At 42.5% G+C, this 26910-nt stretch overlaps 1 protein-coding gene across 6 annotated transcripts in view; it reads right to left on the bottom strand.

The window, feature by feature from the left end:
* Positions 1 to 1871: 1871 nt before the first annotated feature.
* GRIA3 (glutamate ionotropic receptor AMPA type subunit 3) overlaps positions 1872 to 26910 on the bottom strand; it is a 284929-nt gene continuing 259890 nt past the window's right edge. For 3 of the 6 annotated variants that reach the window (XM_032882315.1, XM_032882313.1, XM_032882314.1), the window contains exons 14-17: positions 26562 to 26809; positions 11368 to 11482; positions 8501 to 8748; positions 1872 to 4087 (exon numbers count right to left, since the gene is read on the bottom strand). In XM_032882315.1, the coding sequence (XP_032738206.1) occupies positions 8503 to 8748; positions 11368 to 11482; positions 26562 to 26809 (609 nt within the window). In that variant the 3' untranslated portion in view covers positions 1872 to 4087; positions 8501 to 8502. Of the gene's footprint in view, positions 4088 to 8489; positions 8749 to 11367; positions 11483 to 25884; positions 26000 to 26561; positions 26810 to 26910 lie in introns of those variants that run through there. The other 3 variants (XM_032882317.1, XM_032882316.1, XR_004385556.1) reach the window with 3 other exon arrangements.

Here is a 26910-nt window from a genome sequence, read left to right as displayed (position 1 = left end):
CGAGAGGCTTGACCCCAGGATCCTGGGATTACGACCTGAGCCAAAGACAGATGCTTAACCAACGGAGCCACACAGGTACCCCACAGGAGTCTGCATTCTGAGGAATAATGGTTCTGCTACTTGCTTCTCAATGTGTTCTCCTTCTCTAGGTTCATCTCCCCAAGTCACAGTCAACCCTCTCTCCCCACCCAATATCAGGCAGGTGATTTACAGTTCTTTCCTGAACATACCAAGTTTTCCTTGAGTGTGTTTATTCTTTCCATTGGAAGATTTTACGGTGCAATCAGTTGTGAATCTTCACAGGCAAAGAAACCAATGCGGGGACCAGGGGGCATTTTCCTTTTGTGTTTGGGGGGTTTTGAAGCTCAAGACCTTTTTGCAGGCCTGGTTGGTAAGTCTGACCCGATGTGTAAGCAAGATATATAGCTACCTGCAGTCTGATTTGAGAAAGACAACTTGTATTCCTTTGACTTCTCCCTCCCACCAAGGAGGGGGAAAAAAACCCAAACCCCACCTGAACTCAAATTGTACTCTATCATCCTCTGCCATAGCATCTGAGAGTGGCTTTTCCTTCAGGGTAAGCAACTGGAAGTTCCCATTAAAATAAAAATCTATTATTTTGAAAGATCTGGGGACATCATTTGGTACTTGAACGGATTTAATCAGCCCCCTTTTAAAGAAACACCACTCCAATCTGGTCACTGAATGTGCCCCGTAGGGACTCAGTTCTCTGCCGGTGGGACTGCTGTGGGTGTCCTAACTGAAGATAGGAAAGCAGCCGAAGAGCCATAAAGCATGATGGTTGGCCAACCTGTCACCATTTCTGAGGACGGTGAAGATGGGAGTAATCTGTCGAGGCTTCCCAACCAAATTAACCTAGTGTGTGTACATCAGTATACCCTTGAGAAGCTTCTGAGAACTTTTCTTTTCCACTCTGAGTTTTCCGTTTCCAAGGCCTCGGGCTCCCTGTTCCAAAGTCCACGACCCCTGATAGCTTCCTTCCTTTCTGTCTCTAGCATCTTAAATGCCCCCTTTCTTCTTTCCTGGCTCAGCTGCTAATGATCCCTTCTATCATTACCCCTGTTTTCTATGGGGATCAGAGTATAAAGTTGACCTATATGTAAACACTTGCTGTATGTATTGGATAAAACTGTATTCCACGTTTGGAATCTACCAATCAGACTAGATCTGTGGCCTTTCAGTTCTCTCTCAGAACCATTGTAAAATCAGTACATTCCTGAGTTTGTTACTTCTCTCTGCACTCTAGATCAGTGACCCTGGGAGGAATGAAGGTTTTTTTTTTTTTTTTTCCAATGGAACTTGCAGTTACTCTCAGAAATTCAGACAGCAATACAAAACATAGCCAGTTACCTAAGAGCACCAGAACACATATTTTGTGATGATGTGGGCAAGCAATTGGAAGTGTTATTGAAGAACATCAATTCTTAGTTTGGGCACTTTGCTGGGAGGTCAGATCTGGAGATGGGAGGTGGGAGACCAAGGTTAGGGTCAAGGCCTCTGAGGAGGGGGGTCCCAAAGGGTGGAGGAGACAAAGAATGGGAATGGAAGGCCTTGAAGTCAAAATTTCTTATCAACGAAGTCCTGCTTCTTGCTGCTTGTAGACACCATCCCGACAAATCTAACCCAAAGTCTGGGTTGCACACTGCTGTTTAGGTCAAGGGCTCTGAGCCTGACTGTATGTGGTTGCAGCTGAGTGTCAGGCAGGGGCGGTGTCATCCTTTATGAGAATCACCCGCATGGTGACTGTGACATCATTGGCAAAGGTTCTGGTGGGAAGTAAATTAATGAACAATAACATCTTGGTGCCTGCATCCGAGTAAATTTTAAACAGTCAAAGCACAGACATGGAGTTCTTTCTTTACAATTTTATTTACAAAATGTATTAAAACTTTGTACAATACCTCATGGCAATGAGGCTCCGTAATTTATGCCCACACATGCAATTTACACTTTTACGGCCATTAGTTTGCTTGGCAATTTTTCTGTTCACTGAAGTACAGCTTTAACAACGAAAAGAAAAGAATTGGAAAAGAAAATCCTCAAGTGACTACTGCCAAACTCCCATAGCTTGAAGTTAGTAGCAGAAATTTGAAGCAATCAATTTTTTTTAAACATGCAAGTTTTTAAAAAATAACAATCCAATTTACCCGCCTCTTCATTCCCAGTGAAGTTTCCTCTGAAAAACTGATTTGAGTCAATAAACATACATTTCTCTTTATACAGCGCCTATGAAAACATTTGTGTGTAGGTCTGGTTGATTCGTTTTATACAACTTCACATTTGCATGGCGTCAGCTTCCTGCTCTGGACATCATAGCATTCAGAAGTTGAAAATCACAGGTTCATGAAAACAAAACAGAACAAAAACACAACAGCTTTCTTTTTGTTTGTTCAATACCATTTAAAATTTGACAGGTGAGTTATTCGCTGATGACACAATTTTTGGAATGAAAGTTTATATTACACTTTCCTGGAAATGTTTCATTGGAACGAGACTTCTTCCTTCCTTTTTTGAAGACAGGAGCAAATGGGCAGGGAGTCGGCTAAGCATCTAAAGGTCACACTTGGGAAATGAATTCGAGTTCCTAGTTTTTACAGTCTGGAAACTTCCCAATGCACATCACTGATGAGAGCAAACTACTGAACTACAGAAAGCATACGTCATTATATAGGAGGTAATTAGTGAGCGGAGACTATTTCCTCTGACTGTTCTGATAATGCCAACGGCAGGTACGCAATTAGTTACTTGATAGACCGTGGAGCAGTGGAGCGATCTTCTGAGAGAGCCAGTAGAGAGACTGCTCCAAGCAAGGACCTAGGAGTGATGCTGAGGCCCTTGGTTTAGCAGTAGGTTTGGGAATGCATTTTAGTCTTTGCAAACTAGAAAAGGACACATGCAGTCTGACGGAGAGCCACGGGCAGTAACAGGCAACAGCTGGGAAGACAGACCTAGCAAGAGTAAAGTCGGACTGAGAACTGTGGTCTGAACCCACTGGCCTGCCTTGCGACGCGGTCCTGTCTCCGAGGTGTACACTTGAAAGGCATACTTAGCGGAGAAAGCAGAGCTAAACACAGTGTTGTTTCTGAGAAAGATACTCTAAACACATTTGGGAGTGTAGGCAGCATTTCCCTCACCTCAATGCTAAATACTCAGCTATATTGACTTAAAATGCACACTGAAGCAAGAAAAACAGATCTGTGAGCTGCAATTCCAGGCTTCTTGGAGAGCCCCGGGATCCATTTTAGGAAAGCACCAAGAGGTTTGCCTGATAGTGCCCCGTCCCTTGCTACACACAAAAGTCAATTTCGAAAGCTCTGTTAATCCCTTCACCGAGTGGGAAGTTATCAAAGCATTTTCACAAAACCGTTTCAAGAACACAGAGAAGTCACGGTTTAGTCCCTTTTCCAAAGTGTTTGAATTTTCTTAAGTGTTGCATTTACATTCTAAAGATATACACATTTCAGCAACGTTGAAAGGAAAGAGGGTGCACAGAACATCACTACCAACAGGAACTACCAAAAACATCTGGTCAGCAGATCCTAGAAGAAATGCCAGTCTGTCTTCCCAAACACAGGGAGTCAGAGAATTTTTTTTTTAATCAAGAGGAATAATTACTTTAACTGAGATGGGCCTATTTGCTGAACCGGAATTTAAAATTTGTGTGTGTGTGTGTGCGTGCGTGCGTGTGTGTGTGTATTAAAGAACATGGTGTTTGTTTATTGAGCAGTGGTATCAAAGAATGGCTTTTGTTGAACTGACTTTTTTAATAAGATTTTTTTTTCACATACTGGAATCTTGCATGTCCATTTTTTTTGTTGGTTTTATTTTAATTTTTTTCAAGCAAAGCAAAAAGATTTCAATGATGGTTTGCATTGTCGCGAGTCTCAGAGTGTTCCATAAGGCACTGAAGGAAAAAAACATCAGTTTTTCCTATTGAAAGGTCATTGCACCATCAGCAATATTCGTGTCACACCCGACACCAAGGAGAGTGAAATCTGGCTCAGGATCCTTGAAGCAGCCACGTTTTCGGTGATTCCTCTCATCACATGCCGCAGTGGGATGGGATCTGCAAAGGCAAGGGGGGAAACTTCCATGTGAATGGGCTTTCTCTTAGTAATTTCCAAGTTTCTTATGCCTCAGTCTATCTTGGACGAGAACTGTGAGTGTTTTCTCAAACTGGCATCTCTGGGGCTGCACCAGGTTTGACTGGCTTTAGGCAACAAGTCTGTTTAAATTCTCTCTCCTGATGCAAGTGCTTTGCAATAGGTTAAATTAGGTTCTTTCTCTACTGTGCCTTGTACTAAGGATTACATGGATGTTGCATAAAGTCTAACTTCAGGCGTTGATTACTTAGGATACAGGTAGACTAGGAAGTCTTGGTAGAATACGTATAGAAATATTCAGGACAGCTAACCTGAGGGCTGTATTCTGATTGCAGAACCTATGACGGGACTGTTTACCTAAGACAGAGGATAAAGAGTGTTCTGTGTGGCTTGTTCGATTGAAATTCATTTGACTGAGAGAAGAAAATTTGCCATTCATTGCTGGAAAGTTGACAGCTTGTCCCTCTTAGTACCTACAACTTTGGTTATTACAATCTGAAAATAGCACATGGGCTTTAAAGGTGCAGCACACTCTAGAAAGAGGTCAGAACAGTGGTACTCATGAAGGGGTTTAGCATCCATGAGGTCTTTGCCTGGCCATTACAGGCCTGATTGGGATTCTGATGCTGCCCACCTGTAGGAGGTATTAACTTGTGCAAGGCATTCATTTGGTCCTGACTCTGAAGCCTGCAGGGCACTTTCCTGCCTCCTCTTCAAGCTCATACCCATCTTACATCCTTTCCCTCTAAACCAAGGGAACCATTGCTTTTCTCCTGAGCCAATGATTTCCCCAGCAATAATGTCTATGCATGGGCTGCAGAAGGAAAATTGATCATTTTGAAAATGGGCTGCACGAACAAAGTTAACAGTTGCTGGGAAGACGAAACAGAACTGTCTTAGAGGAAAAATGGAAATCTTTTCCCTTAACTTCAGGCATCTTGAGGTCTTGAAAATGAGAAGCATTTCAAAAACATTGTTGAAGAAACCAAAGAAGCTAGAAGTAGTTCTTGACGGCAATGGGGAAATTGGGAAGATTCTCTTAAGACAATTAGCAGAGCCAACCCTAGGGTGCAGTCACCTGCCAAGGCGAGCTTGGGAACCACCCTTCTAGTAGTTGGTCAGTAACCCAGAGAGCCAGCAGATAGTTGGGAGGCTGTCTTCTCCCTAGTGGGTGCGGAATCTGAGACTGATGCACGTGTTCCCACAAGTCTAATAGTCCCATCTCACCCACACAGTGGAAGAGATGACTCCCTCTTCTTTCAAGGATGCTCTTTGTTAACCAGGTTTCACCTGGATCATATTTTTGCAGGTGATATTCCCTGGGGTCAGTTTTTCTGAAGAATTACTGGTACCCCAAACTCCTAAGGCTGGCTCTGATAATTAGCAATAAAAGTAAAATCTTAGGATGCCTCTTGATCTCTGGGCCCCCACAGAGGCCATGACAGATCTAGGTCAATTCAGAGAACTGGAAGCCTAATAACTAGGTAACAAATGTGAAGTCATTAGGAGACCTTCCAGAACTTGGTGGGAATTAAAAGATGAACGGATAAAGGGCTCAACTTTCACTTAACCAATATTATGTGACCAAACTGGCTGAGAACAGCAGAGAGTTTTCTATTTCCTGTTCAGCTTATTTTGTGCCTCTTGGACTGATACATGGAAGGATTTTTCTGGCATTCTCTGAGGCTTTTCCTTCTTAGTCTGGAGACTTCACAAAAACTCAGAGGACAGATTTGTTTGCTGAGGCTTTCCCCAGCTTTTCTTTTCATCCTAGTTGCCAAGGTTCTAGCTAACTGGGCCATAACCACATTGACATTGATGTCTATTAAAATGTGATCTGTGCCTCATTTAGCCTGAATTTTGCCTCACAAAATGGATCAACCAAGATGACTAAAGGAAAACTAGGGAGCCAGAAGCTGTGGCAATTTCATTTCTGGGTCTCCACCTGAGGACGGCAACATTCTGTCCAGAGGTTTGCGGACCCCAACCTTTTCTTTCTTTCCCCTCCTCTATTTCTTTCTCTTCCTCTTTCTGTCCTTCCCCCCTGCTCGTCCCTCTGTCCCTCCCTTTCTCCATCCCTCCCTCCCTCTTTCTTTTCCTTCCCTGAGTTACATGCCCTGAGATCATTTTCTGTAGGATCTTACTACTCCCTGGACCAGCAGCAGCAACATGGCCTGGGAGACTATGAGATGGAGACTCTCAGTTAGCACCCCAGACCTCCTCAATCTGAATCGGCATTTTTATAAACTTCCCACATGATTCACAACATACACTGATGTTTAAGAAGCACTGTTCTGGGGCTTTAACAAGAGACTGAGGCTGTGGTAGTCGAGGAGTAGAGACCTAGACTCCTGGATAGAATGGTTGATAATAAAGAAGTTGATAATAAAGAGGTTGATAATAGAATGGAGGTTGTGTGACCCTGAGTCCTGATACCTGCCTCAGAGAGATTCTTTGTGGGGAAACCAGGAAATGATTGACTATACAACCTCACGTGCAATGCTTAAGAAGTGAGGCATGTGCCTTTTTTCATAAACAAGTGAGACATAGACTCAGGATCTGCTTTCCATTTGGAGGGATCCCGTTGGGATTTCAAAGTTCCTGGAGGCCACCAGGCCATGGATGGTTAGAGGCAGAATGGTGTAGCAAAGAGATTCCAGCTATGGGAGGAAGAAGGGCTGGGTTCTAGTCCCAGAATGGCCACTACCTACTTGTGTTGCCTTGAGCAAGTCACTCAGTGTGACTGGGTCTAAGTTACCTGAAAGGAAAAACACTTCGTGACCCATTGCCTCAAAAGAGGCAAAAGATGTGAGAGCACTTGGAAAACTGTTATGCTGATTTCAGGTGTATTCTTTTTTTGGATGCCAGTATTTCAGAATTTGAGATAATTAAGGCAAGCTGAAATCACCCATGTTCTACTCTCTGAAAAAGCAAATCATGTGCCCTGAATTATAATGGGTGTATATAAACTACTCACGAGTAAAATACTGTAAGCACACAGGAACATGAAACACTTGCATGCAAACAATGCTAATTACAGATGGATCTATGTATTGTATATTCAGCAGTGCAATAGGAACACTCAGTGGGTGGGATAGTCCATGTGTGGCAAAGGGTTACAGTCTGCAGCAGGAGAGAACAACCAGCAACTTCACCAAACAAGATAATGCTTTCCATGGTGAAGACACATGATTTATGTACATGAAATATTATTTAAAAGGGGATTGAATTTAGTTTGACAATGTGAAGTACAAGGAGATCAAAATGCAAATACTGCATTTGTAGAAGCTCAAGTGCATTCAAGGAATTTGTATTGACATTGACTCATGAGGTAAAACATCTCCCACCTAGAATGAGGGCTGTGGAGTTGCTAATTGTTCTGTCCCCCTTCAGATAGGTGTGTTAGCGATGACAGATGCACTTGAAGGTAACAAGACTATATTCTTTTAAACACTTCCAGATCAGACAAATTAGCCCACTTCAAGCTTGCCTTTGAATACGCCTGAGCTATTGGTCAGGGTAGGGGTGGGGGTTTGGCTGTAGCTGCTGGAGTCAAGGTGGCCTCAGTCAGGTTTATCTAAGTATGGATTTGGGGCAGCCAACAGCAGGGAGCCTAGACTGTTCTTTGGGAGACACTTACCTGAATATCAGTTCCAAGAAAGGGACAACAAAAGAACTCAAAGATTAAAGAAATGGTCTCAGGCTTAGTCTTAAGAGAACCACTGTGTCCTTATAGAAGCGTTGAATTTGGCAATGTGGCAGTGCCCCGCTCCCATTCCTCACTCTACCAGCAGTTCCAGAGCTGCTGCTTTCTCTAGAATTGCACTGTCCAATACGGCAGCCACATGCAACCACTGAATAGCCGACAGGTGGCTAGTATGAGTTTAGATGTAGCAGAAGGGTAAAATACACCCCAGATTCTTAAGATGTAGCATGAAGAAAATAAACTATCTCATTCACTTTTGATATTGAGAACATGTTGAAATGAGATCTTGCATATATTGAGTTAAAGAAAATGTAGCATTAAATTAATTTCACTTGTGTTACTTTTAAAAGTGTGGCAACTAGAGCACTTCAGATCACACATGGGGTTCACATATGCGGCTCACAAACATTCCCATTGAACAGCGCTGCTCTAGAGAATTTCTTCTCCTTTTGGGTCACACACCACAGTACAGTTATGATGGTGCTATTAGAAAAGCAGGCTGCCTGACAAGAAAGCACAACCATTTTTCTCAAAGAATCAAATGGTTGCAAAGGATAGACAATACTTGAAACAAGAAACCCAAGTGAAAAAACAAAGAGAGAGATAGAGAACAGAGGGAGATTAACATATAGTACGTAAGGCTGATTAGTTTACTAGACCTTGATCGTACCCCTAGATCTTAACACTCTCTGTTCCATACACGTTGTAGCCTTCTCTGTATGTAGCATAATTTTGAGTGTTGGTGGCAGGAGCAGGCTTAAAGTTTTGGGTGTTCTTTGTGAGTTTCATGCGTTTAGACTCTGCCCGTGATTTGTAACAGAATTCTATCAAGGCCACCATCATGGCCAGCCCCAGACCTCCGACAAGTATATAGAAAACGCCTGCCACATTGCTCAGGCTCAGAGCGCTGGTCTTGTCCTAAGAGAAATGAACAACGCGATTAGTTCTTGAGGAAACACAAGCAATGGGACATCACAATACATGACAACAATATAGGATAATTCTAAGTTGTAAAATAACTCAACATTGATGTAAGTAGGTGTTATGACTCAACTCTGGCAACTGGCTGATGTTTTACAATGGCCTGCAAGATGGTAGATTGTGCCTCTGTTGACGGTTGGGGCCCTCACCTAGCTGTTCATTTACTTTGACTCCTTAATTCCTTTGGTACCTCAAAATGGTGTCAACGACTAAATAAAACAGTCCTTGGCCATGGGAGCAAAAGTGTAAACACAAGCACAATTTATTCCTCTGCCAGCCTCAAAGCACCATTTGCCAGAGTCGAGCTGTGACATAATCTCTAGAAATGGAACACTCTTTTCATTTGGGAACTTGAAGCACTCTTTCCCCTCTCTGGCCCGCAACACCCCTTTCTCCCTTGTTCTCCCTGTAAGAAACTTGTCAACAATTTGTCTTTAAGATACTAGGTGATAAAGTTAGAGGTTCCTGATATTCTTATCTGGGGAGTTACTTAGCAAGGGTTTGTCTAAAAGGGCTTAACTCTCCCCTTTCCCCTGGTGGCAGAGAGATTGCTCCCTTTGGGGACTGGTTGCTGAGTTCGCATCCTCAGGGCAGCAAGTCTTTGCGCTGCTGGAACAAGGGCACAGCGCAAAGAATTGTCTCCCTTCCATCTTCCTGAGAGTTGAAGGAAAACTGTCAGGAGGACCCACAGAGTCCTGAATTGGCTCCATACAAATCAGAAAGATTTTCTAGCAGGCTGATTAAAAAAAAAATCCAGCTCACTTTTAGCTTTACTCCAGGGAATGTAGTGAATAATTAAAAAAAAAACGAAACCAAACCAAACCAAACCAAACACTACCCTTCTCTGTTTTCTATTTAAAATAGGGGGGAAAATTGAGGAAGCCGGTCAGTGACTTTCAGGTCGAGCTGTGCAAATCTGACTATCTGCCTGTATGAAAAAGCAAAAACTGAACTGCTGAAATATGGAAAGAAAAAAGTTGGTGTCTTGAGCCCTACCTTGAGGTAGGACACACCAAGGGCCTGGAGCCTTTCTTTGACAAAAATAAAATAAAATAGCACTTTGTAGTCTTTTTAGAGGGAATGTAACCATTTTGCTGCTGAATGCCATTGAATGGAATACCCAAATTGTTACATCAGTGAATTGAATATTTTATTGACATGGTAACACAGATAATGTAGCAGATAATGGCCATAGCTGACACTCAACACTGGCTCAGCTAGTCCTGGTATCATTTAAAGGATTAAATGGAGAGATGATATGACCATATCCTGATTCTATTGTTAAGAGGAGCCAGTTCACTTTAATAAGAAGGCCAATTGAAATTGAACTGCATGGTTGGGGAAAGGGGTATGTGTGAGCCTCATGCCTACAACAACCTTGCAAATAGTCACTCTTCTAGGGCGAATGACATGTAACTAGAGAAGTGGGCATTTCTGTCACTTATGAAACAATGGATCATTTCCTTAAGGAGGCTGGCCACACTCTCTGCAAGGATGCTCCACGGTCCACTAGGAAACGGACCTGGTCCGGCAATCCTCCCTCTTCCATGAAATTTGTTCTATATATGCAGGAGTTGATGGGGGAAAAGTGTCCTTGGACATAACCCGCTTTAGATCATAGCAACAAGAACAGTTTCCAGTTCCACATATGTAAGTTTCACAGAATTCCCTGTCCCGAGATGTGGAAAACCAGTAGCAAAATGGTTCACTGCACAGGGGAAATGAGTGGCATTTCATGAAATGAATTAACTGATACCACAATATTAGTTCAAAAAAAGGCAAGGCAAAAATCGAAACTAAAAAGAACTTTCTTAGGGGAGCAAAGGGGGGCAGGAAGGAGGCGGGGAAGAGTGTTTCATGCTTATCAATGTGATGTTATCCTGACGATGTATACCCTTAAGGAACATGCGACTAAATTTAAAAAGTATTGCGTACAGAGATCCAAATGACACCTTTGGAAGAGAGAAGTGTGACAGACTTAATGATATTCGAAATCCAAATAGACGCTGACCTCAATACAACAGCAGCAGGGAGGAGGCTAATCATTCTGCTTACAGAGACCAGTCTTTGTTATTTATTTCTTTGACTGTTACCACATAGGATTGACATAATGTACGAATAAGCAAAGGTATTTACAGCTACAAAGTCTCTGACACTGTAAGAGGTTAAGAGAAAGTACTGTCACAACTGGATCTTTTTTTTTTTTTGGTTGTGGTTATTATGTTGGTTTTCTCTTTGAACTTTCGAAATGTGAAATACAGTAAAACCCCCTTATAACACAGCTCAGTCTTTTCACAGCTTTGGAAGTGTGGGTGGGTCAGATTGCGTTCCAATGTCAACACTAGCTCCTCTGGTCTAGGTCAATGGTTGATGCCCTGTGGCAGGTCTCCGCTGGTAGGGGCCGCCCGCCTAGTGCCTTTAGCGCTGGTGTTATAAAGGGGTCCCACTGTGTGTAGGGGGGTGTGTGTTGGGAAGGAAAGCCGTTTTGGGGTAGAAAATAAACAGTGGTTCAAAATGTGATTGCTAATCAGTACAAAAAGACCTTCAGCGACTGACCTTACTCCCGGAGTCCTTGGCTCCACATTCCCCCTTATCGTACCACCATTTGTTTTTCAGCTTGTCTAAGATGCCTTGTTCACTGAGTTTCAATACTGCAAGGTTTACAGGCGTTCTTCACGTGGGAAATAACATAAATAACATTATATTATGTTATTTTATGTTATTCAAGCTTCAAACTACTTTAAAACTATAGAAAGCGATAAAGCAGGGGGCCCTGGCCACAGAGTAATTTTAGAACACTGCAGGCAACCTGAGCATTACCTTATAAAAAGTTAACACTACAGCAACGCTATATTTACCAGGGCCTGCCCATATCGCTTTGAGTAATCGGCACACACTGTTAAATAATGAGGATAGAAAAACAGGCACTCCTAGGATAGGCTGTGTGTGTGGTGGGGAGGGGGTCTCCCCTCAAGTGACAATCGTCCGGCGGCAGCTAGCGGTAGCTTTGTGGCGGAGGTGTGTTAGGTTTGATCTAACCGGGTGTCTTGTTGTACTTCCAGACAGAGCGGGGGTGGGAGAGTGGGGGTGGGGGGTCGGAAAGGGAAGTGGCTCCGTTCCTTTGTGGAACAAGACAAAAGGATGAATTGGAACAGAAGAGAAAGTAGAGTCTATGTGCACCGCGTGCCTTCTGATTAGTTGTCCTTTATTAAAAAAAATCTGTTGCCCAGATGAAACTGATCTCAGAAAGAACTGTCCTACAGACATGTCTTCACTCCACCAACTGAATTCTTAGGATTGAGAATGGAACGTGGACCTCTGAGTTGTGGCTGAGAGGAGTTTCAACAACAAGAGAACTGGCCTGTGGCTTATTTCTGTTACTGACCGGCTGTCTCTCTAGTGTGGCTGCATGTCAGCATCAACTCAGACCAGAGGCTGAACCAGATTCTTTAAAGATGGGTTATTAATATGGCATGATCTTAGATGGAAAACTGGTATTCTGTTACTGTAGGTAGTAATGTAGAGGAACAGTTTAGGTAAGCTGTTCTCCTAAGAGAAGACTTCCTTAACTGAGAGGCTCCCACAGCCCCAGGAGGCCAGGCCATCACTCACTAGCCCTCTGCCTCTTAAAGCATTGTGTCTGCAGTCTGAGCCACTGGGCAGGCACAGGAAACCCTATTGGTCCCTGGTTAAGATTTCCTCCCTTAGAAATTTCTTCAGCCTGAAAATAGGAACAGTGACCTTTACCCTGTCATCTTTCTAGAGCTAATGGATTTTAAATAAAGTTTCTCTTGTGACTTCAGATAAAAAATGCATTATATTTAGAGGGTGGCATAATTCTATTATGAGGCAATAAACTGTGGCTTCAGAGTCACATGAATAATATTGCAAATACTAGTGCATGTTATGCTGAATGCCACCAATTCACAAGGGCGAAAGCACACACATTTCTGTTACTATGAACATGCCATAGAATTTCTTAGCTTATCTGGGATAAGTTGGACCCACCAACATATCCGGTAATTGAGAAGACTTCCTGCAGTCCCAGAGATGTGGCCTCTAAAAGACCAAGTCCCCAGAGCCTATTTCCTTTCTCCCCACCTTTGCAGTTGAAAGCAGAGGGACCATCTCATCTTGAGATATTCCGAGAAATGTATCATCATTTAAAAATAATATGCAATTTCAGACTACTTGAGGTTTGAAAAACTATAAACCTTGAGTGTCAGGGAGGTGACACTTTCTAGATTGGCGCTGGGCTTGGCAACCAGAATATCTACATTTTGTATCTCACCAGGAAATTGAGGTCCTTTTATACTTTAAACAAGTTCCTTCAATCAATGCTCAGAACCTTAGCCTTCTCAAATGCCAATAGGATTGGCTTGGGATGCAAAGCAATGAGAGATAATCAAAACTTGGAGCCTCTTTAAGACATCATTGGCAGTGAGAGTTAAGTCTTAGACTTTGAATTTCACTTATTTATGTTTCAAGATTTTCTTTCTAAGTAATCTCTACACCCATCATGGAGCTTGAACTTACAACGCCAAGATGGACAGTTGCACGCCCCACTGACTGAGGCAGTCAGGTGCCCCAAGTCTAAGACTTTTAAAAGACAGACAGGCCATCGATGGCTCTGAGATCAGTGTTGGAACTGCCTTCTCTCTTACTTCCCACTGTTTGGCCCCTCTCTGCCTCTCCTTTCCCCTTATTAGTTTTTGTTTTATCACCACCTCACCCCCAGTGCTATGCCTTAAGCCAGACACTGGCACCACACTCTGATGGCTGGGTGCGGGGTGCTTCCCAATGGCACCTGGATGCCCGATTCCATCAGGATCCCAGCAAAAAGCACAAAGCATTTTCTTTCTCCTCTCTGTGCTTCCTCCTTTCTTATTGCAAAGGGCGCAGTATCTTCCCGCTGTTCTCTGACGCCGCCCTTACTGGTCACTGTCTTCCCTCAAGGTACTATGTTTTTCAGATGACTTCAATTTCCTAAGGACAGTGGCTCTTACTGGATCTCCAGAACAGAGCAGTCTGATTAACGGCACTCACACTATGGTCCATAGAGATCTCTCCCTAGAGAGCATGGGCTTTAAAGAAGGTTGTCAACCATTAAGTGAGCTAGATTGATAAAGAGTGTTACATGTTAGTTTAAAACAATGATTTTCAAAGTGTGGTCCAAGAACCCCAGAGAATCCCTGAAACCTTTTCATCAGAGGGTCCCCATAATTAAAACTATTTTTCTAATAATACCAAGGCCTTCCTTGCCCTTCTCACTCTTATTGCCTCCTCCTGTACAGTAGAGTTTTCTGATCTTGCAACAGATTGAAGGAAAAAGCAGAAATGAGAATCCTATTCTCTTCTGTGAAGTCAAATATTAAAGAGATTTGCAAACTCATCGGACAATGCCACTCTTTAGTAATTTTGTTTTGGCAAACTATAGTTAGTTTTCATAAAAAGTATGTTATTTAACATATATTGGGTTTATTATTTTTAAAATAATGAATCCATGCTTTTAAAATGCCATTTTAATTTCTGGTATGGTAAATATTACTAGGTATAACACACATAAACAAATCTTTTGGGGTCTATAATTTTTAAGGGGTCCTGGGATAAAGCAAAGTTTGCAAAGCACTGACGGGTCTGGGAGGAGGGAAGGTCTTTCTTGTGTCAGGGCCTATCCTGGGTTGTCACCACCCACTCTTGCCCAAACCCAGGCTCAGTATGTCAGCAGTTTAGAATCCCACTTCTGACAAATGGCTTGTCCCTGCCAGAGGCTATCCAGTGGCCTCCACAGAATGGCTGGTAACAGCTCTCCACATCTATGGCCTCTGTGGTTACTGTGGAGGTTACCATAGTGCAATGGTTCTCAATCAGGGGTACTTTTGTCCTCCAGGGACTATTTGGCAATGTCTAGAGTCACTTCTCATTGTTACAACTGAGTGGGGAGACACTACAGGCATCTAGTGGGTAGAGGCTGGAGATGCTGCTAGACACCCTACTGTGTACAGGACAGTCCCTCCCCCCAACACCCTGAAGTCCCCAGTGTCAACTGGGCTGAGGTTGAGAAAGCCCGCCTAAGAGCATCCAGACCTCATCTAGTGCCCTGGGGCTTTAGAGAAACCTGACAGATGATATACTTTTAGTTTAATCTTTGATTGGGAAAAAAAAATCACAGAGCCTATGAAATCTGGCAGGGAACCAATGTGCATTTGGAAACTTCTAAATAAAAATGAAGGAGAAAAACAAACATTTCAAGCAGTCGCACAGCCAAGGAGCATAAAAGCTGTAATCAGAAATCACAGATAATGCCACTTAACAAGGTTAGGATAGCTGCCAAGAAAAGAAAATACTTTAAAGGCCTAAATCTCCTAGAACTGTTTGTTGCTGTTGGGGTGGAATATATTCCTGAGATGGCAGAGAACAACTTCCAGGACTTTCCTGCTTACTCTACCTTCCTGGGTGTATTGTTCAGCCCAGTCCACATCAACTGCATGTATTGACACCCTCCCCCCAACACATTCACTCTCTTTCTCTCTCTCACGCACACGCACGTGTGCACATGCACACACAATTTGAGATTTTTATTTTTTTTAAATGTTTTATTTATTTATTTGACAGAGAGAGGGAGAGAGTTCACAAGTAGGCAGAGAGGCAGATAGAAAGAGAGGGGGAAGCAGGCTCCCTGCTGAGCAGAGAGCCCAATGCAGGGCTCGATCCCAGGACCCTGAGACCCTGACCTGAGCCGAAGGCAGAGGCTTTAACCCACTTTAACCACTTTAACCACCCAGGTGCCCCACAATTTGAGATTTTAAAGGAAGAGGATTTAGGTGGGCATTTGGTCATTTTAAATATCACTTTCCCCACAAAGCCATTTTTGCTCCCCACCTTGGTATTTTCTCCCCTCCTTAATTATTTGCATCCATGTCTCGGAACTACCCCTAAACTGCGTGCTTCTCAAGTGCAGGGACCGTGGCTCACATATTGGTATCCCCACTTAGAATCATTCTCTCAACAAATGCTTGTTGAATAGATAACTCTCTTTTAGCGTTTTGCTTTTCAGCCTGGTATTTCACAAAATGATCATACTTCTTCTTAGTGTTTGAATTTAATGATCACACTAAGAAAGTAGATTTATGACCTCGACTTTGTAAGTAAAGAAACACAGGCACAGATCGGTTAAGCAACCTGCTCAAGCCTGCACAACAAAATGATGGGGCAGGCCAGAGGGCAAATGAGTATTCCACTCTGTGCTGCACGTTCTCCAATGGAACACACAAAAATGCGGCAGTCCTCCTTATTTTTGTTCTTCGCGCTTGTTCATAATGAAGTTTGTCTTCAGGGACCACCATGCTCCAAATAACTATCAACCTGGCAAGGGCATATCTGGCAGCTGGGGCCTTTCACTGTGCTGCAGCAATATGTCTCCAGGGAAAGGCTTCAGAGCAATTACTGCAGGCCCTTAACTGGTACCTCAGAGAATTATAAGTCAGAAATATTTATTGTACTCACCCCAACAGAGAACAGAAAGAATTAAACAAACTAGGTCAGATCCCTATCATGGAAATTAGTCAGGCATTTTCCCCTCTGACAGGCTTGCTATGAACCTTTGGCCGAGTAAAGCCCTCCCAAGACAAAGGCAAGGGTCTGGAGGCTGAGGGAGAGAACAGGAGAGCTTTGTAATGTAATTTCAGGGGGTCTGGGGAGTCTCCCCCGCTCCAAAAATATTTTCCACACAGGGACCTGAAATTCCATCCTGAGACTTGCACACCTTTAAGTCTGAGCAACATTCTTAGTTAAAATACAGAGCTTCTTTGAGAAATGGGAAATGGATCAGAGTAACTACTTACAAACTCCCAACACTTTGCTCCACTTTGTTTAAAAACTGTTCAGGGAGGAAGAGTGTAAAACTCCCCCTAAGAAGAGAACTGTGCCCTGCACGTGAAGTTAGAGAAATGTGTATGGACCAGTGAGAGGATGGAGAATTTAAGAGCACAGTTGAATTAGCGTCATTCGAAAGCATGCAAAGCTTTCCTGAGTGTGGGGAACAGTCATGGAGTGGCATCTATTTTTTTTTTTAATAGAGGTAGTAATGTAACTTGTAATACTTTGAAAATGAGTTCTACTTTGGGGAAAAAAAAAACCCTAACTGGATGATACAGATTTTTGTTAATCTTTGCCATCCACACTCGGCAGGACCTCAGCTACAAAGGACAGTGCTCACGAATCCAAGGTATCCAGCCCTGGGTGGCGGGTGTCCAGGTTTCTAGCTCATTCCTGGCATGCGCCAGCCAGGTCAGTGTTATCTTAGTGATGGCCAGCGTTATATACGGAGACACTTTTAGGATAAGAAGATCATTTTCTTTACTGTGAAAGTAGAAACTGTTTGCCTAAAAAAAAACCCAAAGTAACTAAAATTGTTGATATATTTCAAAAGAAGTGTCCCATTTATTTTTCAATTTTGAGTTCAGGAAATACCCTAAAATAGGTAGTTTGGAGCCATGAACAAAGAACAGAGAGGTGTGGGGAGAGCGATGGGAGGGTGCTGAGTTTCCCCAGAGTGGGAAAGAAGAAAAACTGGCCTAGTGCATTAATGACCAAATTGATTCCTCCCAATGGTGATCCTGGAAGTGTTGATATAAAAATCTGTACTGTGGCTATGTGTCTGAGCCTGAAAAATACAGAATCCCAGGGGGAGTATGATTTATCTGCCCAAGAGACTTGGGGTAGATTCTGCTCTGAATGGCTTCACTTCTTCTTTCTGAGCAGGGACACCTAAAGGGCAAATGCCTGTTTTAATTAATGATGCCAGAAGATCTTCAATGGTGCCCTTAGGAGGGGTAGATATATGTATAAACACGTAGGTTACAGAGAAAGACAAGGATATCACAGAGAAGTAAAAGAAATATATGAGTGAGGGTGGTGTATTTGCACAGTAGTGAAGAACTTGTTCTAACAACACAGTATCTGGATGATGACAATGGTGGCTTATCACAACCTAAGCTGGAAGTCTTCCCCTCACCTCATGCCTCATCTAAACCTCACTCCAACTTACTGACACTTGTTTCTTGGTACCTAGTGATTATGTTTCTTTTGAATGACTTTTTAGACTTTTAGACTTTTTAGACTTTAGACTTGAATGACTTTTGTCTTTAGACCAGTGGACGGAGGATAGACATTCTCTCTTTCACTGGCTTTTCTACTGAAGATATTTCAGATTTTCATGGGGAAAAGTCACCTTTCCCAATTGTTCACTTGTTCCCTAGCCTTTTCTGAAAAACTCCTAGCATCACTTAGGAAATCACAGGCATGTGCATTCAGGCAGCTAGAGACATCTCTGGCCAGGCAGGTCTTGATTTATTAAGTTGAATCCAATTGATGACCAAGCAAGAGAAGATTCGTTGCTAGATAAAAGAATTTACTGTACGGTCCTTTATATTCTTTTCTGTTGGTTACCTTGGGATTGGTGACCTCTCCATACACAAGCTGGTGGAGGTCATGGCAGTTCAAAATATGTCTTAGGCTACACTAGAATTTGGAGCCTTTGAAAAAAATCTCTATGCAATTCTTTTCACAGGGTTTTCTGGATGCAGGATTCTAGGAGAATGAGGGTTTAAGTCATTTCAATCCTTCTACCCTTGGACAAGCCTGAACTTTCTCCACAACCTGGCAGAATGTTCCAGATGACTGCTGGCATTACTGGGCTCCGGCCACCCAGGCAACCCTCAGTCCCCAGGGGAAGCCATAATGATTTGCAGAGTTATGCAGATCTCAGCTGCTAGAAGCTCCCTCTGAGTGAGAATTTATATCTATGTAGTTCACAAATGTAGCTCAAACCTATTTAACTCCTTGATAATGAGACCATAATTCAATGGAAGTGCAAAGAGCAAATTCAATAATGCATGCATATAACACGAGGAGTTGAAAGCTGTGAGTCATTTTACTAAGGGCCTAACAATGCTAGTGACTGAAACCTGTTGATGAGCATTTATGCTAGAGAAGCAGCTCCAGAAGTCACCTGTGGATATGTGAGTGAAGCCAGTGCATTTCCACATGATAGTCTCAAAATTCAAAGTGATAGACCCCTTGAGTCCATGAGTTGTGATTTCACTGAGGGACTTCTGCCAAACTGGGACTTTGTCCAACCTCACCCTTTAGAACAGGAACCCAAAACCATCATTGGTCATGGACTAGCTCACACAACCCAGTTCATCTGGGAGGACTTCTTACTCTGTCCCTGACAGACAGAAGGAGCTCAAGGAACATGCTAAACATCTGGAGAAGCCAGTTTGGATAACACGTGGCCACAGTCATAACTGATATGATGCACTTGAAAATTCTGTTTTAAGAGCCATTAAAAACTCAAACTATCAAATTTGGTTGGGCTTTATGACATATAAACCTGTTTCCTTTAGTTCATCCCAATGGCACCAAGAAAGAAAAGCCTAGCCAGAGAAGACAGACAGAAACTGATCTCATGTTAGATCAGAAGCTCACATGATATGTGTTTCTGAAGACATCGAGTTCATGTCCCTGACTCTAGGCAAAATGTTCATTGAGAGTTTAATCTGTTGGGTGCCAACATCTTCCCCCAGTATTCCCCCAATAGCCCTCTCTTGAGCATGACCCATTGAAAAATAATCAGTCTTAGCTTACACTCCATAAGATTGCAACAGATGGGGTTTCTCTATGAGATCCAAAAGCTGACTACTGGTTGTCAGGACACGTGCCCCCCACTTCTAGCATGCATTCTAGCATACACTTATCTGCCCTTTCCAGCAGTGAGGCTATATAGGACACAGCAGCAGAGTCAGTCTCTCCCTCTCATTTTCTCTCTCTCTCTCTCAAATGTAAAATATGCTATTGCCTTAGTTTTGTATTTTGAGAAATATTTGCTTCAAGGCCAGATGAAATTAAGCTTTTATATGAATTTGGTGCTTGCAACACACTTTTGCCACCTGTGACCAATGCCGATTTGCCTCACGTGCCAAGGGCCAAATGCTGTACCGCTCTCTAGAAAGTCAAAAGAGAATGGATTTCAATTGTTCTCCATAAATTAGCCCCCACCCTTCTCCACCAACTTCAACTCCCACCCTCATTGCATTTATTTCGATCATTTCAAATCTTTCATGTCTCTTTTCCATGGCTGTCTTGCCTTTTGGAGAGTGTAGTTCTAGAACCTTCTCTCCAAATGAAAGGAAACCAAATGATTTGGCCTTAGTGGGGCAGAAAGTGTATAGACACACACCATTTCACTCTGCCTCTATGGCCATGTCTCTCCTCTCGGCAATTATGTAACAGCATTCTTACCTGCAGGCTTTTCATTTCCGCTGCTCTTTCTGTAGCTCAGGTGTTGAACATTTAGTCATTATTTGTCAATAAGAAACACATTCAAGTTATCAGGATAACACCAAAGGCAAATCATCATGTCTTAATCATAGACATCATGTTAAGGCCACACAGTCAATTTCCCCTCCCCCCCAAATTGCTATAATGGATTAATTGAAACAATTTTTTTTCTAGATTACAATTTTTTTTCCGGTGGTAGAATTGATTCTTTAACACCATATGGCAAAATCAATGATTTTGGCAGTCACTGGACTGGTTCAGTTCTTAAGGCATAAAAGGTCCCTTGCTTGAAGCAGCCACTTGAGAGAAAGTGAGGGTTTGCTCTTGGGAAGAAGACCTGAGTAAAGTTCAAGGAGCAAATTTAGTCACTCCCAGCAAAGAAAACTGTCAGGTTCTTCATACTTCCAGGAGGCAGCACCAGCACAGAGACATGCAAACCAACGAAGAGTATAATATACTCACCCTATTCCTTGATCCCAAACCAGTCTCGGTGATTCACAGGAACTTCTTCTAAGACCCAGGAAGTGCCATCGATCTGTAATGATTCTTGCCTACACACATAACAGTGTCAATAAAGAGTCATTGGGATCCATCTTAACCCTGGGCATCCAAAATGTCTACCTTTAGGGATGGCTTCTGCTAATAAAAGGTCCATCTTGTTGCAGGTAAAAGGCAGATGCAGATTCACATCCATGACCCAAGGCCCAAGAATGTCAAAGAATTCTGGGTGTGGAAGAGAAGTGGTTAAGAGATGGTGGCATAGGAGAGGAGGATTGTAGACATACACGGAAGAAGAAATACACACAAAACTGAGGATCTCATTTATACATATGGGAAACAGTATCACCTCATTTAGCTAAGGACCACCAAATAGGAAGCTGAGGGCATTTGGAAGTGGGCTGTTCTAAAGTACAACTTCTTACTGTCTTTGAATATGAGACTTGCTAAGCAAATGCAGGAGATCGAAAACATGATTGCTAGTGATAGAATGGAAGGACGTGTTTGAATTTCTTAAGAGAACAAACTCTTTTTAGTTCCTTTGAAAGCACCCACATGAAAAGAAACACGACTAATTTTAACTGCAAGCCGATTTTTGAATTTAGGAAAACAAGTTCCCTAAATTCTTTCCTAGCACCACAGTGGTTATTCTAGTCCCTATATAGTTTTGAAGATAACAAGGCTGCATTTCTCTATCAAGGTTCTTTAAGTCATAATGATCACTCAACCATTTCTTTACTTAATCCAAGTTTAACTGCATGTGTCCCATCATCATCCCTTACTTCCCAATATGCCTTGCAAGTTAAGGCACTGGTCATGTAACTCTCCTTCCAGTCACGGGGTTCAGGGTAGTTCCATTGAAACATTCTCTTCCAGTGTTCCCCAAAGCACACAAAACGTGTTGATTTTCAGCTTGCACAATATGGACACTGGAAGTCTAAATCCCTGGATAGAACTAAAGCTGGGACAATTTTAGGGTGAGGTGGGGGAGGATTTAAAAGCCTTGTCGCCCCAGGCACAGGTAGCTTGTTTCATAGAGCAGACTCCCTCAAGGAAGGTAGGGCGACACAGGAAAGCTAAGCTGGTGCCCTTTCCCCAGGATTAAGGGAGTGAAGCAGGGTGAGCAGGGGCAGATCAGAAGAATATGAAAGTTTGAGGTGACAGGCAGCTGTGGAAGGAGGCTGATGTGCTTATGTGGTAATTCAGCAGCTAAATCCCCATTCTGCAGTGATTTACAGAGACAGAATTTCACTGGCTGTGTCACAAACCCCCGGTGATCAGGGTTTATTGCTGAAACAACCTACTGGCTCTTAATTACCACATTTACGCACACATTGTAATAATGCACTAACACCAAAGGGTGATTTGCAGGTTAAAAATTCCCAAACCACAGCTCTAATTTTCATGATCCTTGCCTGTACATTTATAGTCCATCAAGGAAGGATCAGGTCTCATTTGTTTGGGTCCTATTAGCTCAGGTTCAGGAAATGGCTAAAACCGAGCAGTATTTCGGTTCAGGGGCTACCTTGGAAGCTGACCTTGTCTAAATTCCTTGCAGCATTTGGAAAACAAGATAAAAATCAGTGAAATGAAAGGAAAGAAATATCTGTTGCATTAGTTTAAGCATGTACACATCTAAAGTAGCCTGAAAAATTGCTCGTCCCTTCTGTAGAAGAGTAACTTTTTGAGACTAGGCTGAAAATGCACGATGTCTCATGCCAGGGGGGAAAAGTCAACATTTTAACATAACTGCCCACTTATCATTATTTTAAGGTTGCGGGAGAGAAACAGATAAGTATTGTAGGTTTTTCTCCCTTTTCTGGTTTCGGAGATAATAGGTGTGGAAGTGTTTTTGAAAAAGTAAAAGCACTCATAAATGTCAGGCTTTATGATTATTGTCATTTTTAGTAATCAGCACTGAGGGCTGAAATGGCTTAAATATGCCATCTGCCTTGTAACCAAGGTAGTTGACTCATAAACGTGGTTTTTATGGAACTATCTCACATGCAATCAGATCGGCGTTGCTCATTGGGTGGGTCTATGTGATCAATTGCTATTATCACAAGAAGTGACCCTGAAAGTCTGCAGAGATTTGTGACAGCATTAGCTGTGTGACCTTCTCAAAGTCACCACCATCTCTGGGTCTCACTCTCCGTGAAATGATGGTACATTCAACAGTCAATTGTCATGTTAACTGGGGGTGGGATACAATGAAGAAGTGTAATTCTCAGGCCACTTTACCAATACAGTCAAACTTCACTGGTTTGGTCTAACATAGGGGAAGGTCTGTCTGAATGAGAAAGTCCTGAATTACAAAACAGGTTTGAGGAATGACAGTTTTATTACTTTAGGTCTGTTTTGTAATTCAAACTCACTATAATACATCGCCAAAGTGGAGGTCCTTGTGAGAACTACTTTACCAGATAGATTTGTAATGAATATGATTATATCTAATGAATGCTTGCAACGTTTGAGAAAAAATTTGTTCTCTTAAGGAAAAAATTCAACAGACAATCTAAACTCTTCATTTGCTTAACAAACCTCTCTCAGCCCCTTTCCTGATGCTATACAGGTAGATTGTTGACTGGTCCCTGTCGGGTTTGTCATAAATTATAAATCGGAGGGCTCCAGATTAATGGGGCTTCGCTGCCTTTTCTACCTTCTTCTCCACTGATTTGCTTTTGGCGTCACCACCAGATAGTTGTAAAACAGATTCAAGTTCATCTCTTGCCCCTTCTCTTGCTCACTCTCAGAAAACAGCAGGTAGCAAGAAGGGAGAGGACAGAGGAAACTCCTTGGTAATCCGGAAATGGAATAAGCAATCGTTGGAGATGTGGTACTCATCATACTATTATCCATAGCTGAGAAAGGGGTTGACTTATTTCAGAGGCTGGCAGGAGGAATGGCCAAAGCAAGTGATTTGAGAGATGCCTGGCAGGTAGCACTAGTGTCAAAGAAGTTGGAAACATTTAGGTTCTACTGAACTGTTTTTCCTACTTGCATATCGATAATCAGATAATCTGGAAATCGTGGGCTGGCAATAAGGTTACTTGATAACTTTGCAGCAGTATCAACTGAGGAAAAAGAAAAGCTTGATTGCTGGTTGTAATTAGCAAAGAGCTGGTCTAAAGTTTTAGGGCTCTTCAGGATACCAAAACATCTGGGTGAAAAGTAAAAATTCAGCCAACTACGTGCAGATTTGTTTTTGGTTTATATAACAGCAAACATCTGGTTATTTGAAAACTTCTGGGCACTTGGCATCATGTGGATGTTTTAGAGTCATCTTGACATAGTCCATGGCTCCTTTGTAACCATGCTGAGTGTGAATGATGAAGTCATGAGAGCAATGTATCCAATCCAGCTCAATTTTCATTCTGCAACTCACTTGAATGAGAAAATTAGGTCCTCCAGGCCTGCTAAGAACATGAGAACAAGACCAGGAAGAAGGTGCTAAATGCTCTAGGCATCAGGTTAGCCACTGCAAACTCAACTGAGCCGAAAGCTTGGCTAAGCTGTCAATGTCATCAGTTCACACTGGTGGGAAAGGAAGTTATTGCTTTCTGACACACAGTAAAACCTTGATTAATTGGAATCCATAAGGGATGAATGGAATTTTCAATAAGAGTACTCATTTTGTTTCATTCTTCGCTAACGACATGGTTTTATTTATTTATTTTTTTCTCAAAGTGCGTGTATCCACTTTCTCGCCTCCGGGAAGCAGCCTCTAATGTTTGAGGGTAAATCCAGATGGAGAGAAGATATGGGAGACAAAGCTGAATGTGACCTAACCACAGGTCATCTCTTGGCAAGTGATTTAAAAAAAAAATCAATTCCTTGCAGAATTCTTCTTTTTTGGTACTATTGCTGCTTTCTCATCAATGTGGAGTAGTGAGGAGGGGCAATTCAGTTAGTTGGGATACTGGTTAGGTGAGTTCTGGTTAATCAAGGTTTTACAGTAAAAGACCTCGCCAATGCCTGGTAAGATTATGTGCTGGAGGAAGTTGTATTTGAATTTATCTCTTTTGAAAGTGCTCTGTATCAGAGTTTCCAAACCCATATTATACTGCAGACTGGCCAACTAACTTTTCCATCAGGATCCTGAGGGATGGAGAGAGAGAGAGAAGAGCAGAGGTGTAACCATTGTCTCTGAAGGAGAAAAGGGTTGGCTTGCCTGTCTCTTGGCCTGTATATGGGAAACACTGTTCTTCACCTTAAGATGCCCATGGTATCTTGGTTGTACAAGAGTTGATCTTACATGCTTCAATATAATTCACATACTCTTTGGGTCATGGAGGATTCTGTTTTCAGGTCCTCTCTTGTACTTACCCAATGTGTCCTTCCATTACTTGGTATCATGACTTCTGAGCTTGCCCCTATTTCTTGTTGCTTGGATGAAGGCTATTTGTTTCATTCTTTCTAGTCCTGAAGAGCATTGTGGAGCCAAAGGAATGCCAAGTATGATGGATTTTCCCATGAAGGCAGCCTGGATAACAATTAGACCTACCTGAACCAAGAACATGGCTGACGAGAAGCCAAATCAGGGATTTATACACATGGAGTATCACAGTTAGGCGACGCACTTGTTTAAATATACAAAATGTGTCTGCCAAGTTTGTATATGGGGTGGCCTGTTGAAGAAAGACCCCATTTAACTTGAAACCGAGCTTGTCCTTTGGCTTTCAAGTTAAGCGGGGCCAGCTTAAGCGGGCCATCACATACCAAGAAAAATATCTCATCACTCATACACATAACTGAAGAAGCCAATTCTAATCAACCAACCAACCAACCAACCAACCTCTGTGAGCAACCGTCATGCCTTAGGGGGAAAAAAAAGGCTGTAACCTGACTTCTTAGTATTGATTGATTTGATTTCTCATACCACTCATGTGAGGCAGGCGGGGATAGTCTTAAGGCAAGCCTGAGGCTCTTGAAAGCCTAGGCCATTGAAACCCACACCGAGGCCTTCATAAGGCAACCAGTCTGGCATGTGGGGGGAAGGGAAGGGTGTGGAGGGGGAGCCTCTGTCTGGGAGTTTAAGAAGGGACCCAAGTTAGATCAAAAATGTGGGCAGTGCCCTTGAGTCTTTCTGGTTCCCAAAGCTGCCAGGCAGGGGAATAACCTGGTCATTCCACCTTATGTGTGAGTCTTGTGCTCTCTCCTCAATAATAAGATAACAGTCTTGCCGATTACTCGTCACTAAGGGTACCCGGTTGTGGTGACATTGAGGCTGACCTTGGAGTCACCGCCCCCGCTGCCGCACTCTCCTTTGTCGTACCACCATTTGTTTTTCAATTTGTCCAAGAGGCCTTGCTCATTCAGTTTTAATACTGCCAGGTTAACAGCATTTCTTGAAACGATAAAACATAACTTGTAAGAAAATGCACAAATGCTTAGGAAATCGTTAACGTATAAAAAGGAGCACAAGAGGACAAATTGGCTAAATTTCACAGAACGTGGAGCTATAAAAATGTCTGTACAGCAAATACAGGGTTAAATATTGGAAGGTGGCATGGAGGATAACATTTGCTCAAAACTGAAGTGTGCGGGATGGGGAAATTGTCTTTGAGAAAAAAAGTAACAAGAACACCACATCCATGCAATTAACATTCGTCACATATGGCACCATAACTTGGCTTTTACCATTTAAATTGAAAAAGCCGTTGAACTGTAAAATTAAAACAGCAACAAACAGTCAGAGAGGACAACACAGAGAGAGAACATTAAAAAAAAATGGATGCATTAAATCGATGAAACCATAATTTACCGTCTTATTTAACTCCATGGAATAGTGTAGGTTTTAAACTTTTAAAAGTTACCTCAAAATCCACAAGAAAGAAAATGACAACAAAATGCATCAGGGTAGGTGGAATACTATAACAACACGGATATTGTTATATTATTCCACCCACCTTAATGCTGAGCCTTTAGGGGTTGCCACACCATAGCCTTTGGAATCCAGATTTCCACCAACTTTCATGGTATCACACGGTTTTCTCTGCTCAATGTACTCATTCATGGTTGACTCCAGCAGGAAGGCGAACTTTCCTTTGGACTTCCGCACTCGGGCCACTCCATCTGCTGTTGTTTTGGTAAACACAGATGGCTCTGCTGATTTCATGTAAGACCACATTTTCTCATAGACAGCGATTTTGGACCTCTGCAACAGAGAGAAGGGTTCTTAGAGTTGCCAGATACTAACATTGGAAAAGGCATTGGTACAGTGGTTTCTGAACATGCTTGATTGCCGCCCCCAGGAAG

Source organism: Lontra canadensis, unplaced genomic scaffold (assembly GCF_010015895.1).
Source record: "Lontra canadensis isolate GAN:19392208 unplaced genomic scaffold, GSC_riverotter_1.0 scaffold81, whole genome shotgun sequence".
Classification (NCBI taxonomy): Eukaryota; Metazoa; Chordata; class Mammalia; order Carnivora; family Mustelidae; genus Lontra; species Lontra canadensis.
Note: the sequence above shows the minus strand (reverse complement) of the source record. Positions and strands in the feature narration are given on the sequence as shown.